This window comes from Lichenostomus cassidix, chromosome Z, assembly GCF_008360975.1.
Source record: "Lichenostomus cassidix isolate B80296 chromosome Z, HeHo_3.0, whole genome shotgun sequence".
Taxonomy (NCBI): Eukaryota; Metazoa; Chordata; class Aves; order Passeriformes; family Meliphagidae; genus Lichenostomus; species Lichenostomus cassidix.
This window is the reverse complement of record NC_139511.1, coordinates 41,937,535-41,957,528: the sequence shown is the minus strand read 5'-3', so window position 1 is coordinate 41,957,528 and position 19,994 is coordinate 41,937,535. Positions and strand designations below refer to the sequence as shown.

Sequence of the window (19,994 nt, the reverse complement as noted above, 5' to 3'; positions counted from 1 at the left end):
TTGGGATGCAGTGATGCATAGTCACTATCCAAACGGTGCCCTTATATTTTATCAAATTCATCTTTTCCTCTTTTTTTGGTCTTTTTTTTTTTAATCAATGTATTTTGAAATAATGCAGCTCAAACATTTGTCTATTTTGCAAGGAATGATCATGGTGAATAGCAAGGGTGTAAAACTGAACCATAAGCATGTAGCTGAACATTAATACCAGTGGATTCCAACTGTATACCAGAGTGTGTTTTTACAGTCAGGCCATATTACCCAGACCTGCCTCTACCTATTTAGGAAATAGTTTACAAATATAAAAGTATTGGCCTGAGGCTATAGAAGGCAAGATTTTGGTGTCCAGCTGCACATCTGGCACATGGTTTGGCCTCAGGCAAGAAAGCATGCACCTTCACATGCCTTGATTAGCTGATAGGAGAGTGGGAAGGTTGAGTTTACTTCCCATGTCACAGCAATTTCAGGGCTGTAGTTGGAAAGCTAAATAGTTTGTTGAGGTCAGACTTTAGGACTGTTTTGTTTAAAGAAATTTCAAATGAACTACCTGATCTTGACTTAAAGTCTTCACTCACATTCCATCTTTATAAATATTAGAAACATTGCCTGGGACTAACCATCATGTCAGCAGTAAATTGGACAGTTATGTGTTACACAAATATGAAAGCATGAAAATAATCTGTATTTTAAGAATAGATAGATATTATAAAGGCAGTGCTATATTATTTTTATTTACATTTTCAAATGTATTTAGTACTTACAAAATTCACTTGACATTTTTGTCATTGTTTTCCATACACTATTAGGCTGCTAAAAAGAAAAGGAATCGTAAAAGCAACATCCTTTGCACATGTTTTTTTTCTGTCATTCAGGTCTGAAAGTGAAAAAGTGGTGCATGCTTTGTGTTTTGTTCTTCTAGCATGGTAGCCCAGAGTCCTTCTGGTACTACAGTCATTCAGAAACTGTTGCAAAGATGTAATGGGGAGCTGAATTTGGCCTGCAGGATGCATTTATTCTTTCCTCTCAAAAAATTGCTGTGGAACATCAGTCTTCCCTTTCCAAATACTCCCTTGTTATCCTGGAATATTAACATTTTCCCTACTAAAAGATATCTTTTGTATTAGATTTTTGTTTCTATATCCAGCTTTTGCACATCAATGGCTCATCCTGACTTTGAAATAATTCAGTCCCAGTAATCTTTGGAAAGGAGGCTGAAGGCAATATTTTCTTTCTCTGCTTAAGAAGGACTGAAGGAGAAAGGTCTTCTCATGCCAGAGCTTTCACTGCTCAAAACAGTCCCACAAATGTGTTCGCTGATCATCTTCCCAAGGGTTCCAATATCCAAAATCTCTGCAATAGCTGTGCTGTCTGGAAACAAAGCCAGTTTTTCCTTCTCAGGTATTATAGGGAGAGGTTTTAAGCTTCAAAAGGATTCAACAGTCAATGTCCACAGGGATGGGAGAAATAGAAAGTAAGTGTTAGTAATACATATTAAATGGTATTAAAGTTGTTCCTGGAAGATGAGAATGAGATATTAATAGAACATGGAGTTTTATTGTACTCTAGTTCTCATTTACTGTGCATAAAATATTATCTCACAGCCTAAGCATCCATGCACATGGGAAATGCATAGGAAATATCACTTGTGAAACGTGATTGATAGATATTAGTAACATTTTACTATTAAGTAATAAATACTCACTGGTAGTATGTATCCAGGGAATAGCTTTTGGGATTTTTTCCCCCATATTATTGATTACTGGCTGTTCTTTTAGCCAATATTTTATATACACATTTTGGAAGAAGAAATTATATGTAAGAAAAGTAAAATAGTCAGTACTAAGAAGACAATCTTGTTTTTCCTGACAATATTTTTTTAAAGAAAAACAGCATGAACCAGGACCATTTGCATGCTGAATTCAGGTTCAGTTCCTCTGTGTGTAGCATCAAGCTGATCCTTCTGCTTTCTGCGTTTACACTCTGCAGACTGCTTACAAATGCAAACAGTAAAATTGGGCTCACAGCATATCTTTTTCAGTTGTCATGGCTATATGCTGACCTGTGGAAATCACTACAATTACCTTAAAAGACAAATAGCTACAAAAAATTAGAATAATATAGGCAAAAGCCATGGAACCACTTATTGTTAGGTTTGTCAATTTCCTATATATTCCTTTGTCTTTCATTGTTTTTAACTTAGGCAGCCTTAAACCTTTAAGATGAAAATCTTTCATGTCACTCATTTACTTGAGAATGAGTATCTTGAAAACTGCATGAATTATTTTTCAGCATAAGAGTGGGAAAAACACAAAAAAATTAAATATAGCAGGAATAAATAGAGAGCTTACAAAAATAGGAAAAAGGACTGAGCAGCAAAGAATGCTGTGTCTTTGTTGTCAGGAAGTGAGTGCTGGGTAGAGATAACTCGCAAGGATAAAACTGCATTGGATCTTGCCAAAGAAATTAAAACAAGTAGCAGACTCTTCACACTTATAAATAAAAGTAAAAAAGGGAAGAGTTGAAACCACTGGGTGCAGCTTACACTCTGTCATTCTGTCTTTTTTTACCCCTTTTTCCATATTTTTAAACATTTATATGCATTTACTAGGTCTTTTCCAGTGCAACTTTCTCACTGTGACCCAAGAGTCTACTGTGTGCATCAGTCTTTTGCCAGGGAAGTCTTGCTCTCTGAAATACCAGTTTCACAGAGTGAATGATTCCCAAAAGGCAGCTGTATCCAGCCCAAGCCCTTCCCCACTGTGCATGCAGGCAGGGTTTGACAGCAACAGGGGACTAGCAAAGGCTCATATAGGCACTGCATCAGTGAGAGCTCCAGTATTTATCCTGCTGAGTGGCAGATGGCATCTCCCCACTTCCTGGATCTGCCTCTCAGCATGAAAACCATTGGGGCACACCACACGTCACCATTGGCATTTTCCATCTTGTGTGAGATCTGCTTTCTAAGCAAGAGAACTTAAGTTTTGCAGGGCAAGGCAGCATCTTCTGTCGTAGGAATAGTGCAGCTGGAGATATGATTAATGGCGAGAGGTGCACAAGTAAAGATCACAGTAGTGCAGTCCCCCAGCATTAGTTTAGAGGTATAACCAAAGTCAGAAGAAGAGCAGCAAGGGTTCCTAAACAAAGTGGCCAGTTCCTCAAGTCTCAAGGATTTGGTCTTAACGATGATTGGAAATCAAACTCTTCAACTTTCATGGGTAGATTAATGACAATGGTATTTTGCTGTGGGAGCAGTACTTGCCCAGTACGTGTTAGTTAAGGTTCTCCTCAGGCAGGCAAACAAGAATGGAAGGAGAGCAGTAAAAAAATGTCATACTGCAGCATCTGTTAATTGTATAGTGCAGCTGCAGAGACTTCATATTCACATCTTTATTTGTCTCAGTGAATAATAAATGTAATTAAATTACACAAAGATGATAGTGAAGAAATATCAGCTGAGGGATTATTCCTTTGTCTTAGAAGAGTCTTCTATTTTTACTGTTTTAACTTTGTAATCTTTCTTTTTTATCTCATTTCTCTCAAACAGTGCTCATGTGAATGTTGATGTATATGTTATGTTTGTTTATATAGGACAATTTTTCAGAAGGGATTTTGTATACAATATAGTCATTCATTCACATACATTCTAACACAAACAAAACGGTATAAAGCTTCAATATAACAAACTAACGATCAGGATAGATTGCATTTACAGAAACTGGGAGAGATCTTTCATGTCTCAGTGACGTGCACTGCAGTGCAGGACAAGCCTAAGCCACGAGCCGTCCTAGTGATACATGCCATCACTCACACGAGGCATTTCTGGCTCCCAACCCCTGCAATTGACATGGATGGGTTGCTTTATGGACATTGCCTGGTTCTTAATTTTTCCCAGGAAATAGGCAAGGCAATTTAGCTGTCTTTCCCAATATACACCAGTATTACAAATTTCCTGCAATTCATCATGAGACTGGCAAAGTGCTCAGCTGATATGAGGACCACAGTAAAAAGTGTCTTGTAGACACCCTTCAGGTCAACAAGCAAAGAACTCACTGTGAACTTAAATATCATCAGCTGTGCTGGTGATCTATAGACTTCACACAATGCTTTGGAACATCAGGGTTTTTTCAGTTGCTGGTTTTTGTTGGTTGTTACTTAGAGAATTGCCCATTGCTGTGACAAAAAAACCCAAACAAAAAAAAAAAAAAACCAAACCTCTAAAGGCTCCATTTTATCTCTTTGGTTTTTCAACAGTTTTGGGGTTTTTTGTGTAACAAAAATATCTGACTTTTAATATAAGACAGACAATAAATAACACTTTAAAAAATGGGAAAAAAAAAGAGAGAGAGAGAGAGAGACCAGAAGTTGGTCCTGTGACTTATGTAGGAAATTTGGAGACGAAGTTGTGTTTGTATTGCTTGTTCAAGCATGGTCCTTGAGTTTATGCTGGGTTTACAACCTCCCTGTCCCACTTTCCTCAGTATCGAAATGAGGATGATTGTTGTTGTGCATTTTCCCTTCCTTAACCCCTCCCCTCTGACTCTCCCTGACTGGCTCATGTGAGTCAGCACCGCCCCCCGGCCCCACCTGATAAGCCCCTGCGGGATCCAAATCCGGCCCTTTCAATTCCAGCTCCCATGGACCCCACACTCCTCCCCGCCTCTCCTCCCCTCTCCCCCACCACCCAATTGCCCCCTTCTGACCCTAATAAACTGCCTGGAAACCTGGAATGGAAAGCCTGCCTTTTTTGACCTCTCACGATTCTGCAAGGACCACGTCTGGACAGCCTCACAGCCCGCCGCTGCTGAGTGCCTTCCCAGCGTGTTTGGGCTCAGGGGCAGCCCCCCCGCCCAGGCAGCATAGGCAGGGGCTGCTTTTGAGACCGCGTCGCTGCAGATGATCAAAAATAGTGGGAACATTATAAGGTCTGCTGTTAATAATTCCAAACTGATCAGAGATTTTTCATATTGCAGATTATCTGGCTTTTGGATTTTACACTTTTTTCCAGATGATGAGAAGGTATCCCTTACTACAGAGTTACTTTTTATCATTATGAGAAAATGATAAATCAACTATTTCCCTTAATTTTTACCACTTCAGAGAACATACCAAGTTCAGTACTCAGCAGGTTTTTTCATGTCCGTGTTTTTAGGTTGTGCTGTCGATGGGCATCCAACCCCAAACATCACTTGGCTTTACTCTGGTGAGCCTCTCAGTCAGCGACATCAACTCCTGGCAGCAGGAAGAATTCTTCAGATACTCAATGTCAGTGATTTCTCTGATGGTGAATTCAGCTGCCTTGCTCAAAATGAGGCTGGCTCACTCACACAAATCATGACCCTGGCTATACAAGGTAACTCTTCGATTTCAGTCTTGCCACCCTGAAAAGCTCTTGCCATGGATTTCCCTGTACTGCCTTTCTCATCCTGAATTTGTCCCCACTGAAGCCATTGCCACGCATGTCAGGAAAAAGAGGCCTTAATGGTTTATTGCCATGGATATAGATTTGCAGGACTACTGGGTGCTTTACACTGTCTTAGGTTTTACTCTACCAAAATCACACCAGGTATTTCTGCCCTGCTGAGCATAAAACACACCTCACTGATTCAGGCTATACTTGTGTTGAGTCTGGACAATTTTCTTGTCAAGAAATTTAAGACAGAGGTGGCAGAGTTTAAACCCCTTAAACCAGAAGTCCCTCTGTTAATACACGAAGGTCAGTGCTTCACAGTCTCTTCTTCCCTGAAAACTCTTCACTTATAAAAGTTCTCAAACTGTTATTGTTCTAGATATCCTAGAAATAAGACAAAGGTGGTAAAGACACAGAACACCGTGGTGCATCTGGGTTGGAACAGAATATGCAGCTTTCATTGCTCCAATTGTCAGTGGTGTAGAAGAGACGAATTTAACTTTTCCTTCAATTTTGTTATAAAATTTTGAATATGTTGCAAATCCCACTTTTACTTTCAGGACAGATGATCTGTATGATCTATCTGGTAAGAGACACAATGTTTCAAGATCACAGAGTCATAGATACTGCTGGGAAGTGCAGCTAACCACTCCTTCATTAAATCACACACCTTCTATAGTCCTGCTCCCTGGCATCTTGCTTCACTTAACTGCCATACCATGTTATTCACTTTCCATGCCTGATGCATCTAAGCACCAAAAAGCTGGGTTTGTTACATCAAAGGCAGTCAGGGATTTCAGTCAGGTGCCTTGCAGGGGGAGGTATCTCCTCTTCACTGAATCCCTGTATTTCATCCTGGAGAACATCTTCAACTCTCTCCTTAACTGAATTCCTGCCGTCAGTTTTCCAGTGTTAACATGTCCCTCCTATACTTCCTGGCAGAATACCGGTGGTCAGTGGACCAAGTGACAGCTTGTTCAGCTTCCTGCGGCCACAGAGGGGTGCAGCTGCCCCAGCTCAGGTGCTTACTGGATGGGGCAGAAGTCAACACATCCTACTGCAGAGAGATACCAAAGCCACCCCTGCAGCCCATTGCGTGCAACAGAAGAGACTGCCCTTCACGGTTTGTCTGTCTCATGTGAAAATATCACACATGCATTTAAGGTGTGCTGGAAGAGTTCTTGGTGTAGGACATTACACCACTGCAGCCTCTCCAGTGTCTGCTTGGAGAAGTCATGGCTGAAAGGGAATTTATGAGTGCTTAACCCAGACAGTTGGGATTTTGTAGCAATATTTGTGGAGAACTTTGACAGTACAAGGTGGAAAGAGAGTTCACAGCTTGCAATGTCTTGGGTGATTCCAGCCACACCCTATGCTAGATATAAATATCATGCCCGTTCTGAGCCAGATTTTGTCACCCAAGAACTGTAGGATCATTTCTTTTTTGTGTTACACATGACCTCATAGCAGTTTGCCCCAACAATATAACAGACAAGAAACTAAGTTTAGCAGCCATTTTTTGGTTTTATTCTGAGTTCTGTTGTTGCCTGAACATCAATATGGGCAGGACTGTAGCTGTAGCTGCAGCTGCAAAGAACTCCCTGAGCAGGGTGGGAATATTTTTTGTAAAATGGGCACATCCCATCAGATCTTATGGGTATGAAGGGGGCTCAGTTCTGCCTCTTTTTGGAGTTTGCTAGTTTGTGGTTGCCCTTGTAATCCCCTGGTTGACACTTACTGCTAAACACAAAGGGGCCAGGAGAGCTTGAAAGACTTCTGGCTACACTTGGGTCTTCCTCTGCCACACCTCAAGTACTGTTTTCCATTTTGGGCCACTCACTACAAGAAAGAAGAAGGGCAGAGAAGCTGGTGAAGGGTCTGGAGCACAAGTCTCATGAGGAGTGCCTGAGGGAGCTGCGGTTGTTTACCTTGGGGAAAAGGGGGCTCGGGAGACCTTATCACTCTCTACAGCTGCCTGCCTCTTCTTACAAGTGACAAGTGACAAGACAGGGGGAATCAGCCTCAGGTTGCACCAGGAGAGGTTTAGATTGGCTATTAGGGAAAAATTCATCCTGGAAAGGGTTGTCAAGCATTCGAACAGTTGGCTAGGGAAGTGACTGAGTCATCCTTGGAGGTATTTAAAATATGTATAGATGTGGTGCTTAGGGGCATGGTTTAGTGGTGGACTTGGCATTGCTGGGTTAATGACTGGACCTGGTGATATTAAAAGTCATTTCCAATCTAAATGATTCTCTGACTTCACCTCACACAAAGCCTTTTCTTCTTTGACACCCTTTGGTGCAAAGAATACATGCTGTGTGCTTATCCAGAGCGTAGTGTTATGCTCCCTCCATATTAAAAGTATCCTGCTTCTGCAGTTCAGTGTCTCCTTAGCTGAGATGTGTAAACATGTTTTTCCATATTCTTCTGTGGTGTTACTCCCTCGTCTCCCTTATTTCCAATGTGGACATGGTATGTTTCAGTATGCAAGCACTCAAAAGTAGTGAGCATCTCAAGAGAAATTTAGTACAATTTCTCTCATTCAACAGTGATTTGGGACTTCTATTAAAAAAAAATACAGTCTAAGCTAAGGCAAGGAGAGGTGCTAAGCAACCTGATAAGAAGTTGCCAAATTCATCAGTCTTGCTCTGTCTTGGGCATATTGCAATTTTCTGCTTAATTACCTTTTAAAATACATTCCTACTCCTATTCGCAGGCAAATGTTTACTGAGTTGCCAGCTGAGTCATAAGAAAGAAACCAAAAGAGATTTGGTGAAATATGAATCACACTCATTAGTAGCAGTTTTCCTTGGTCATGACAGTAAATTCCATGGGAATGGTTTATGTCTTTTTATGCCTTCCCTGAATTGCAACAAAACAAACAACCCCAAATGCTCCCTCAACTCCTGAGAAACTGCTGAGATGTAAGCTTGGAAATAAAAGTTGATTGACATGCAGACCAGAGTTTTATGAGCAGTACGGAAATTGCAGGTTCAACCTCACCAAACTGCATGAGAAAAGAACCAGTGTTCTTGTTTTCCGGGTTGGGAATATGTTTGTTTATTCTTGTTTCTGTGGCCACTGGTGTTAATCACCTGCAGAAGACAGAAGTAGAACCGGATGTCTCTCCATGGGACTGGAGAATGCCTATTGCCTATTTTGTAAAGTAATCAGAAACATGGCTGGTGAGGAACATGATAGGCAGTATTTTACTCCCAAAACCACACAAATCCTGCTGGGTATCCAGAAATTTAATGAACCAAACAGCTGATTTGACCACAAAACTGTTCAGAAAACTAGCAATCAGTTGCATTCTTCCTAATTCTACCTAACACTTTCCCAAACCTGACTGTATGAGTGTTTCACTTAATGATCCTTACAGTGACAAAATGTATTAGATTATTATTTTCTGTTATTACAGCTTTTTGGCTAGGACTGGATTTTTTAAGTGCCAGTACTCAGGAGTTCAGAGCCTCAGCTGGTGAATGCGTGGTCTGAGCTCAAGAGGGAAGAACAGTGTCCTTCCTTCCCTGGGCTGACTATTTTTGAGCAATGTCCAGGCTTTTCTGGACTATCCCAGATGTCAGGGGTACAACAGAGGAGACAGGCACCAGCAAGACCCAGCGGGCTTTTGGCTATTCTCTAGCAGCTAGTTTGCAGTGGCCTGTGAGCTATTCCAGAGATTACACAGAGATAGTTTTCCCTACTAAGGGGTGCTACTGAGCTAGTCCCAGCATTGTGGCAGTAGCCTGTGACCGAGGCCTCCATGACACAAAGGTGTAAGAGCAGAGTTGCCCAACCCCTGTGCCAGGGCTACAGGTATTTACTAAGCCTTTAAAAACAGCTTTTAGGGGTTAGAAAATTAATTCTGGACCCAAAGAGCCTTGAGAAAGATAAATTAATGAAAAATGTGCTCTTTTCTCAGCTTTCATGCTCTGAGCAGTTTTCAGTGACAACTGTGGGAGGCTGAGACACTCAGACCTTCCAGGATTGTACCCTAAATGAACCAAGCCACTGTTGTCTGTCTTTGCTCCAACAGATAAAGCCCTGTTGATGCCAAGGATCCTGCAGATGGTGGCACGTGCCTGCTCCCTGACCTGTTCTCCTTTCTCTCACAGATGGATGGTAACATCCTGGTCTCCTTGCACACGGAGCTGTGGTGGAGGCATCCAGATGCGGCGAGTGACGTGCCAGCGCCTGACAGCAAAAGGCAGCTCTGTCCCAATGTCCAACGAGGCTTGTGCCCAGGTGTCCAAGCGCCCTGTGGACACACAGAACTGTAACAGGCAGCCCTGTGTTGAGTGGGTGGCCTCCTCCTGGGGCCAGGTAAGGAGCAAGGCAGCATTCCAAGGACAGCCCCATAGGGTGGGCTAGGAAAAAGAGACATAAAATGAGGGGAGTAATTTTTCAACCTAGTGTCTTTAGGTTATAGTTTGCAGGCTTTTGAGGAGGCCCCTAATTTGTTCAACTGTTTCTTTCTGTATATGATGCACTGCCTGCTTGGATTTCTGTAGCTTCCCACAATCCCTAGAAAAGCTGCTTGTGAACAGGAGTTTTACTGCAGACCCCTGTGTCCTCCAGTAGAAGGTCTGCAGTTCCTTGATACAATGATAAGTGACATATCTGGTAAACAGCCTTCTTCTAGTCTTAATTCCCCTTACCAGCCCTTGAGTGTGCTTCAGTCTTGGCTGGCTGGAGTCAGTCTTGGTGATTGTGATAGGTTCAAGGCAGAAGGATTGTACAATAATTCAGTTTTACAAAGTTGCTGATGTTGCCTGAGAATACCAAAAAGTGTGAGCTTTCTTGATTTGCTTCATGATGAAAGGCAGAATGGAGGCCTAAAAGCATTTTCAGACTACTTCATGCTGCTTTTCAGACCTTCACATTCTCTCTTAGCAGATTGTGTTGCGTCAGGTTTTTTTACAATGTTGGAAGTAATAGGTGCCTTCAGCTACTAGAACATGCTATTGCTCACTACTTGAAAATGTCTTTATTTAAATCTTGAAAGGTGACTGCATTGTTGTATTGCAAGTAAAGCTTGGAATTATCACTTTATATCAAAGAAGTAAATTTTCACTCCCTATGGAATTCCAGGAAAGGACTGGATCATCTTTGCAAAAACCTTTACGAGCTGTATTGACTCAGCTGAGACAATCTGATAGTTCAGAATTGATTTCTTAATCTCTGTGCATTATCATATAATATTTCTTCTACCTAGCTTAAAAAAAAAAAATCAAGTTCCACATGGTTGTATACTGCTCAGTCTCCAAGCCAGAAGACTGTTACACAGTTAGGAACATATCACTGGTTCAGTGGATTAGTAACCTGCTTGGTGGTATTGTGGGGTATGAGGTCCCCACTGCACAGGTGTGGTGATCAACTTTCCCAGTTCTCAAAGAAAACAAAAAGCCTACCTACTTTACCCCCATCTCTAGAATTAATTCCTTTCCTTCAGTTAATGTTCCTGACATTTTGATCTCCACTGACTAATCCTATGGTGTTTTTAAAATAATAACTCATGCTTACTGGTGATGAGGACTGCTAGTCCCTGCAGATATCGCATAAATGCTCCATATGCTCCGGTGAATTTCCAGCAAGACAGTAGACTGGAAGCAGCTAGAAGCCTGGCAGTCACTGCTTGTCTCTCCCAGTTGTCAGGGAGGGAAGAAATAGCAGGAGGAAGGAAATATTATTTGAGGAGTATGTGGTAGTGTGAAACAGGGCTCCTACTCATGAGGGAGTGGAGATGGCAGAGGGATTGGTCAGCAGCCATCCCCTAGCAAAAACTCCTGCCTCACGCTAATGACCCCTTATTCAACCCCCAGTTTGTTCTTGGATATAAGAAACTCCAAAAAACAGTTTCCTAATAGTTGATATCATTTTAAAAGAGCACAAATACATGCTTCATACCTATAGCTAATTATGTTTCAATCGAAGGAGAGGATTAGAATGGTTAAACTGAAGCATGATTGTTAAGCTTGAATAAGTTAGGATAGCCTCAATATTGGAGCAAGCTTGCATATCTGTTGTGTCTGTCATGCTTGCTGCTTTTGTTTATTGTCCTTCAGTGCTTTTAAATTGTTAAATGGAGTGTAATATGTTCTTGGTTCAATGCATTCTTAGTTATTTGTTCATAAGTTTTGATAGTATGGGCTGCAAAATGCACAATAAAAGTAAAGTGTTGAGATTTCCTGTATGGATCATATGCTCTTGGCTAATGGCATGAGAGCATTTAATTTCCCCTAACAGATGTATTTAAGATTAAATTATTGAAGAGGTAATGAATCTACAGAGCAGGTACAGAAATGTCGTTTAAATGCAGCTGGAGGAGAGTGAAGTAGAGCAGAAGATGACCTCATAATCAGCCTTCAAAGCCTGCAGAAGTGCAGAAAGTGGTTGGAATCTCAACAGTGTCCAAATGGCAGTGTGCAACTTATTTCACTACCAGACTTACAAAAAGGGAACATACTCTGCCTTTTGCCTCACCTAAGTGAATCTTCTGTGTTCATAGTGTAATGGGCCTTGCATTGGACCACGACTGGCTGTACAGCACCGACAGATATTTTGTCAGACCAAAGATGGAACTTCTGTGTCATCTGATCAATGCAGTGCCTTACCAAGGTAGGACAGAAATCTCTTTTTCTGAACCCACAACCCTTCCCAGAGATATTGAATGGACTAGTGACTCATGTGAAAACCTACAGGTTTCTCCTATGTAACAAAGAGGTCACACTGTAATCTGTACAGTTATGTGTAACAAATCTGATCAGTCTTAAGCCCAGACTTCCCTCTTTGTTCCTAGGAGCTTCAGGCCAGTTGGCCAAAAACTGGAAAATCTTCTATGCATGTCAAATCCTGACTGAAAGGCTGTGCTATACCTTCTTAAGGTTCCAGTCTTCTTATCACTTATTTAAACACAAACTTTTAACTGAGAAAAGTCTCCAGTTTTTGTCTTTCTGCAGATAAACTTCACTACCAACATTATAAAGACATTTATTTTATATGAGACAGGTATGTAAATCATGACCAATCACAACTGAAAATGAATGTAATTGGCTTGCTGGCTCCCACTCATGCCTTTTCACTATCTGTGTGACAAATAGATATGAACCAAGTGTGCCTATACATCTTCTGTGAGACTGTGTTGAAAGGAAAAGGAAGGTTTCAGAGAATTGGTTCTGTTCCCATTGGCTATAAAGCCATAAAAAAGTTACAAAGTCCTGCTGAATGACATTTGTCACCACTCATTTCACCTTTCAGCAGATCTCTGGTCTGGCCCTTCCTAGAGAGGACATTTCAGCCAAATCCTCAAATAGTTCAAATGGTCATTTAGCCTGGTGTTGATACACCAGTGTGTGTGCACTGAGGGTCTGGTCCTTGAGAGCTGCCCAAAACTTGTGTGTCCTTGATTGCAGTCCAAAACTGCTGGCCTCACTTGGCACCCTTTGAAGATCTGACCCATACAGTGCTGAGAGTGAATTACCTTTGGGAAATGTAATGCCTGCTGTGCCTCCCTCCCTCCCTCCCTGCTGCCCACAGGCCGTTGAGCACCCAGAACTGCTGGACTGATGTCTGCGGTGTGCACTGGAGGGTCAGCCTCTGGACCGTCTGCACGGCTACATGCGGAAACTACGGCTTCCAGTCGCGGCGCGTGGACTGCGTGCACATCCGCACCAACAAGGCCGTGATGGAGCACCACTGCTCCTGGAGGCCACGACCGGCAAACTGGCAGCGCTGCAACATCACACCCTGTGAAAACGGTACTTGGCTGAGAGGGAGGGGAGGCAGAGGGGTGCAGGGCTATGAGAGAAGGCAGAGCTGTCTGTCAGAAATGCAGCACTGGACCTTGCAGCTAAGCGTCCTGTGGAACCTCCAGCTCAGACGTCTGCAAAATCCAGTGTCTAAAGCTCAGTAGCCCAGAGAGGAATGCTGCCCATTGTGGGGTTTTTTGGCAATGGTTTTAGTGCTGGGATTGTGTCTCCTTGCTAATGAGAAATAATTCATACTGGAGCAAGTCCGAAGTAGGCCACCAAGTTGATTAGAAGGATGGAGCACCTCTCCTATGAGGAAAAGCTGAGAGAATTGGGATTGTACAGCCTGGAGAAGACTAGGCTTCAGGGTGCCCCAATTGTGGCCTTCCTGTACCTGTGGGGAACTCACCAGAAACATGGAGAGAGACCATTTACAAGGGCATATAGTGACATGACAAGGGAGAATGGGTTCAAATTCGAGCACAAGAGGTTTAGATTAGATATTAGGAAGAAATTCCTTACTGTGAGGGTGGTGAGGCACTGGAACAGATTTCCCAGAGACGCCATGAATGCCCTGCCCCTGGAGGTGTTCAGGATGAGGTTGGTAGGACTCTGAGCAACCTGGTCCAGTGAAAGGTGTCCCAGTCCCAGAAGGAGGGTTAGAACAAGATCATCTTTAAGGTCCCTTTCCAACCCAAATCATTCTATGATTCTATTATTAACTTCCAGTTAATCGAACAGACAGGAAGAAAAACACAAATCACAACCAGATTTGTGGCTGTAGTCCAAATCCAGTGGGTAGGTGGATGATGGGAAATACTGGAGGCAAGACTGCTTTCTTTCAAATTGCAAGCAACAGACTGGGCTTGCCAAGGGACTAGAAAAGTTAATATTTTTTTTTTTTAAAATGAATGAACAAATGAGAACAGATGATGTGCCTGTTTGGAAATGATGCTCTCATCCTCTATCTTGCAAGCCAGTTGCTTTGCAATCATTGCAAATGCAGCAGCAGAACCCACATGTGCTTACCTATATCCACACCAGCTCTGATGCTCCCTCTCAGCAGAGACAAAGTAGACTACATAGGTCCAAACTTATGAGTTTTTTGGTGTCTTTTTTTTTGGGGGGGGGAGGGGGTGGGGGGTGGTGCACCCTAAAGGCAGCTGAAGGGATGAGGAAGATTACAGGTACCAATCAAGACCTTTGCTGAAACTCCAGCTTCTTTCTGCTATACAGAAATGTCCCATATCCCAAGGTCTTGCAGGGATACTGGACAGTTTTCCAAACTAAAAATCATGAAGCTGTGGGCCTCAAAAACTGTCCAAATTATTCCAAAGCCTAAGCATTAGAGGAGTTCTAAAGGTGTCTTAACTTCTTCCCACTGGGTGGTTTCTGACATTTGAAAAACACAAGACAACACCCAATCAGCTGGGGTGACACTGGCTCTTCAAATGTGAAAAGCTGGCCAGAGTGGCTCTGAGCTAAACAAGTTAAACCTTGTTAAAAAAAGTTTCCAGTTTCATTTAGTACTTCACCTTTGGTTTAACTGTTAGGAAACTCCTATTCTCTAAAACACTGTTAGTTGACAAACTGACAGTGTTGGAGCAGCCTCAGAAGCCCTCTCCCCAGGCTCAGAAAGCAAATATTGCCCACCAATTCTGCTCTGAGCTGGTGGACTTGCAGTCCACAATCAGTCTTTACAGCAAATCACACAGTGAGACCTCTCAACACAAAGGTCCTCCTCTCGGCTGCTCAAGAATATATGTTCTCAGGTAAGAAATCCTTCATTCATAGCTTCATCACCATTTCTTCTTTTTGTTTCCCCTTTGGCAGTGGAGTGCAGAGACACCACAAGGTACTGTGAGAAAGTGAAGCAACTCAAACTCTGCCAGCTCACCCAGTTTAAGTCACGTTGCTGTGGGACTTGTGGAAAATCTTGAAGACAGACGAAATGAAAATGGAGGAACAAGGGGATCACAGTCTTTTCTTCACTGAGGCAAAGGCTTTTGCAGAAAATACAGATGGGATGGAAATATCTTTTTCATTTTATTTATTTATTTCCCTTTTTAAAAAAAGAACACCTTTTACCAAATCATTGTTGTAAAGGGACTTGACAAGTTTTCCCCTGTGAATCTGGGAGACAGAATGCAGCAAAACATGGTCATGAGGGTAGACCACAAAGAGTCAGAGAGACCCATGCCACCAGCAATGGGCATGAGAGGAGCGGGGCTTCCCCATAATCTGTGTACATGCCTTGGGGATACACCAAGAGACAGATGAGGAAGAGGACCACAGTAAAAACCTAGCATCATATCACAGAATCACAGCACCATCAAGGCTGAAAGAGATCTGCAGGGTTATCTAGTGCAACTGTTAACAGCACCACCATAACCACCCCTAAACAATATCTCTGGGTGCCACATCCAGATGCCTCTTGAACACTTCCAGAGATGATGATTCCATCACCTCCCTGGGAAACTTAATCCAATGCTTAGCCACTTTTTCAGTGAATATTTTTTTCTAGTAGAGCCTCCCCTGGCACAACATGAGGCCAGATCTTCTCATCCTTTTGTTTGAAACACGGCAGAAGAGACTGACTCCCACCTCTCTATAACCTCCTTTCAGGCAGTTGTAGGGATCAATGAGGTCACCCCTGAACCTCCTCTTCTGCCAGATAAACAACCCCAGCTGCCCCAGCTGTTCCTTATGGGATGTGTTTTCTAGACCTTTCACAAATTTTGTATCCTTTCTCTGGACACACTCCAGCACCTCAATGTCTTTCCTGTAGTGAGAGGCCCAAAACTGAGCACAGGATTAGAGGTGTGGCCTCACCAGTGCTGAGTACAGAAGGACAATCCCTGCCCTGGTCCTGCTGGACACACTGTTTTTAATCCAGGCCAGGATGCCATTGGCCTTCTTGGCCGCCTGGGCACAGCTGGCTCATGTTCAGCCAGGTGTTAACTAGCATTGCCAGGTCCCTTTCTGCCAAGCAGCTCTCACGTGTCTTAGACTACCTTGAGAACACAAGCACATGATTTTGCTTTATAAAATTACTTGTTACATCCAAGATTGGAGCACTTTTTAATTACCAAACCCCTTTCTCCATCTCACACCAGGCAAGGAACATCCTTGTGGTCCTTAAGAATCTGGTGTCTGGTGAAGTTGAACAATGGTCTGTAACATATGTGGATCTAAAATACACCTGAAAATGTTTCCAGTTTGAGCTTTTGAGGGAAGACTAGGGATTGAAGGGTTGCTCACAGCACAGAGGTGAGGTGGTGATGTTAATTATTATCCAGCAAAAGGAGAACAAGTATGATCTGCTTGACAGAGCTTAGTACAAACCTGCAAAAGCTGTTCCTAGTAAGCATAGGTAGGAAAGATAGAAATTGTATGTGGTGAGAGGAGACACTTTTTATACTGCAGCCTACTAACACTTATTCAGAAAAAAGAGATATTATTTCCCAGAGTTCTGCTAATTTCAGACCTGGGGTTTTGGAAAAGAACTTGAGGAAGTGGGTTTTTCCATTTTGCTAACATGAAATTTCTCTTTCCTGGCAGCCTAGCCTTTTGGACAAGTAGTAGAAAAGAGCTTTATTCTGATTTTTCATGGTTGTTGCTACTCAGTAGAAACAGAATGGCTTTAGCATCAGCCCCATAGAACTAATGCAAATAATTTGTAACAATCTTGCTCCTCTCCAGCTGCCTCCCACAACTACACAGATGTTATGAAGCAGGTGTTATGGATCTTTAAGTCCATGCATAACACCCTGAAGACACAGTCTGAAAAATGAGACTCCAACATCACACTTACAGCATGATTTTGCATGCAGGCTGTGAGTCTTTCCTCCTGGCCAGCTGCAATGGATATTCAACCAGTGAAGTGCTGCGTGATTTTAGTTCCTGGGCATTCTCTGCTCTACTCAGAAAAAGAATTAAAATTAGGGGAACTCTGCAAAGAAGAGAGTTTGAGAATTGTGGAATTTCAAAGGAGAACTACCTGGATCTCAGGTTTTGGTTTAAGACCTTCTCTAAACAAAAGGCTTGGTTGTGCCTCTCCTGTAACCCCTGTTGGGGCTAATGAGTGCCTTGTGCTATATTAATGAAATGCTGTTTAAGTTCTGCTATGCTACATCTTCCATGACATGTGGATTTTTCAGTAAAACTGGGGGTCCATTATTGAGGTCAGTGCCAGGTTCATGACATTAAACTGTCTCAAACTGGCTTACTTCAATACATATCTGGCAGTGAATGCCCTTAGTAGAAGTGGGTCTTCAAGAAATAAGCATCAGTGTAACTTTTTATTTAAAAAAAGAATAATGACTTTCTATGTATGTAAATGTATATCTTTTCTGTATATTTATTAGGATTTCTTGTATAAAAAGTGCAATATTAATAATTGTACATTTTTTGTCCAGATAAAACTATTTTGGTTTTTTTTAATCTCCCCAGAATTTTGTTCCTCTAAAATCAACAGTAATAGTGTATTTCTCTTAATTTTAATAGCACTTGCATTTAATTGGGGATCTGCTTCACTGTGCACAGGGTGCTTTATTGACTACAACATGAGGGAGGGGTGATGCTTTTAACTTGTGAAATGATAGTTATGCATGGAATGAAGGACAATTCCTTAATGACATAATAATAACAATGATGATGATGACAATGTGATGGATATTTTTGATACACTGGTTAACAAAATGCAGCATGAGGAAGTATTTGCTTTTGTGTAAAAGCAAAATATGTTCAAGCTACCACATGTTCCATTGTATCTGTGTAACTGTGCACAGGATAAACACAAAGGATCTGATCTGGAGGGGCCACTGTGTTGTCTTTGCACAGTGTGGATTTAATTTCACATGTCTGTCTTCTGAATTGTGGCTTGGCAGCATCTCAGTAAGATTAGGATTGCTGGTTATTTTATGAAAGGATGCTTTACTTCTCTAAAGAGAACAAAACAGCAAACTTGTATTTATATAACTTTTTGTACAAGTAATGCAGGTTACGTATTTAACTACTACTGTCTGACGTGTTGTTTTTTAATCTTAAAAACAAAAGCCAAAGTAGCAAAGCTGTTGGAGCTCTCTGTCCTTATTCTGTATTACGCTAGCAGTGCACAGCTGCTACACTAAGTACACATGATGTAGCTGCCTTGAGGAAAGAGGATGTCTTAACTCCTTTTTGAATGTCTCCAGCCATCGAGCTTCTGCACCCTGTCTTGGAGATATGTTTTAATTCTTCATTTGTCTTGCTTTACTCTTTTTGCTAGTGACTTGCCCCTGTTGCTCTTGCAGAAGTATAAAGCCATCACTGCTAGTCCAAGGACCATGGAAATCAATACAATTTTACTCCTGTTTTCTAAGTATCAATGCTTTGAGATACAACTCTCCTCAGCAATCTATGGCTTGGAGAAACACCTGTTAATTCAGTCTTTCCTTACAGGTTGCTGCTGTTTACACCAATGGAGCTGCCAGCTACCTGATGTACCTGAAGCATCAGGTGTATATGTGGAAGGAATTGTGGTAATAGTCTGAATTATGAGGGGAGAGAAGAAAAAAATTAATAAAACAAAAGCATTTTTTCTTAACAAAGAAGGGAATTGAGTTTTGAAAACTAATTTGATTGTTGCTGTTGCCCTTTTCAAACAAACAATATGTCTCTGCTAAAAGGGAACACCAATTTTGCTCTGATTTATTGACAGTTTCCTTTGGATTATATTCCTGCAGGTATTTTTAGATACCTAAACTGCAGGCAAATAACACCTCACACAGACATGAAGTCAGACAAGCAAGTCAAAGACCAGACCTAAGACTTCCAAGCAATAGTACTGAAGGCAATGGGAATTTCATCATTTGTTTTCAGTAAAACAAGTGTAGAAGCTGCTGTGTATGTAAAATGAACAACAGGCTTGCTTAGGTTCTCAAGAGAATAATTATTCTCTCAAGTATATGGCTTTCATTGCCAGTCAAGTCACAAAGCCTTAAAAAGCTTCAAAGCAAGCTTCCAGTTTTGTTCTCCCCACTAATTTTCCTCACCAAAGAAAAAGAGTTCTGGAACAAACAGAAAAATACATAATAAATAGTGCTCTGGAAGATCTCCTCTCAGCCCGTTATGTGACAAGGTAAGCACAACAGAACTACTGCAGGCATCTGTGTCTGCATCCATAATCCTAAAAAAAACAGAAGCCATAGCCAGAGTTCTCCAATGTAATCTTTACCTAGAAATCTTTTTCCTGCTATCTAGTACAGTCATATGGACTGCAGTTGGAGCTTTTTTTAGTTTTTAAGTGAGGATTCTGCTTGCAAACTGCCTTATCAAACAAAAATTAATGATCACTTTACCATCTGTTTGGTGCTCAAACACTGATTCATAAATAAATTTGGTTATACTAGATCAGCATAAAATGACACCCATATTTGTAGAAAGTGGTGAACAAAAGCTTATCTTTTCCAGATTTTCAGAACCATAAAAGTCCTCAAAATTTTTAATGGCAGCTTTCAGTAACTGTCTGATCATTTCAGCTAGCAGTTGAGTAAATAAGCTTCATTCATTCAGTTACCTAACTTTTAACAGAGATGCTTTCAAAACTACTTTGAATGTCAAATTTTGTCCCAGACCAGCAGTGTATGCAGATGGGAAGCTCAGAACTGCTAATGCTAAGTATGGCTGTAGATACTAGCTGCAGACCACAGTTCAGGGATCATTGATTCAGCCCTTCCCTTCATCCTCTGTTTTAAAGGTGGATATATATATTTATGAATAGTGTTATGTATTAACTCTCCACTTTTATGGAAAGTAAACCAAAGAACCTCTCAAATATTTGAGTTTGCACGAAA

At 41.6% G+C, this 19,994-nt stretch overlaps 1 protein-coding gene across 1 annotated transcript in view; it reads left to right on the top strand.

Annotated features, from left to right (window-relative positions):
* Positions 1 to 18,523, top strand: part of ADAMTSL1 (ADAMTS like 1) — a 176,455-nt gene extending 157,932 nt beyond the window's left edge. The window contains exons 24-29 of the mRNA XM_085041985.1: positions 5,150 to 5,350; positions 6,350 to 6,530; positions 9,526 to 9,733; positions 11,919 to 12,028; positions 12,947 to 13,167; positions 14,992 to 18,523. Coding sequence (XP_084898111.1) covers positions 5,150 to 5,350; positions 6,350 to 6,530; positions 9,526 to 9,733; positions 11,919 to 12,028; positions 12,947 to 13,167; positions 14,992 to 15,098 — 1,028 coding nt within the window. The 3' untranslated portion in view covers positions 15,099 to 18,523. The remainder of the gene's footprint in view (positions 1 to 5,149; positions 5,351 to 6,349; positions 6,531 to 9,525; positions 9,734 to 11,918; positions 12,029 to 12,946; positions 13,168 to 14,991) is intronic.
* The last annotated feature ends 1,471 nt before the right edge of the window (positions 18,524 to 19,994 follow it).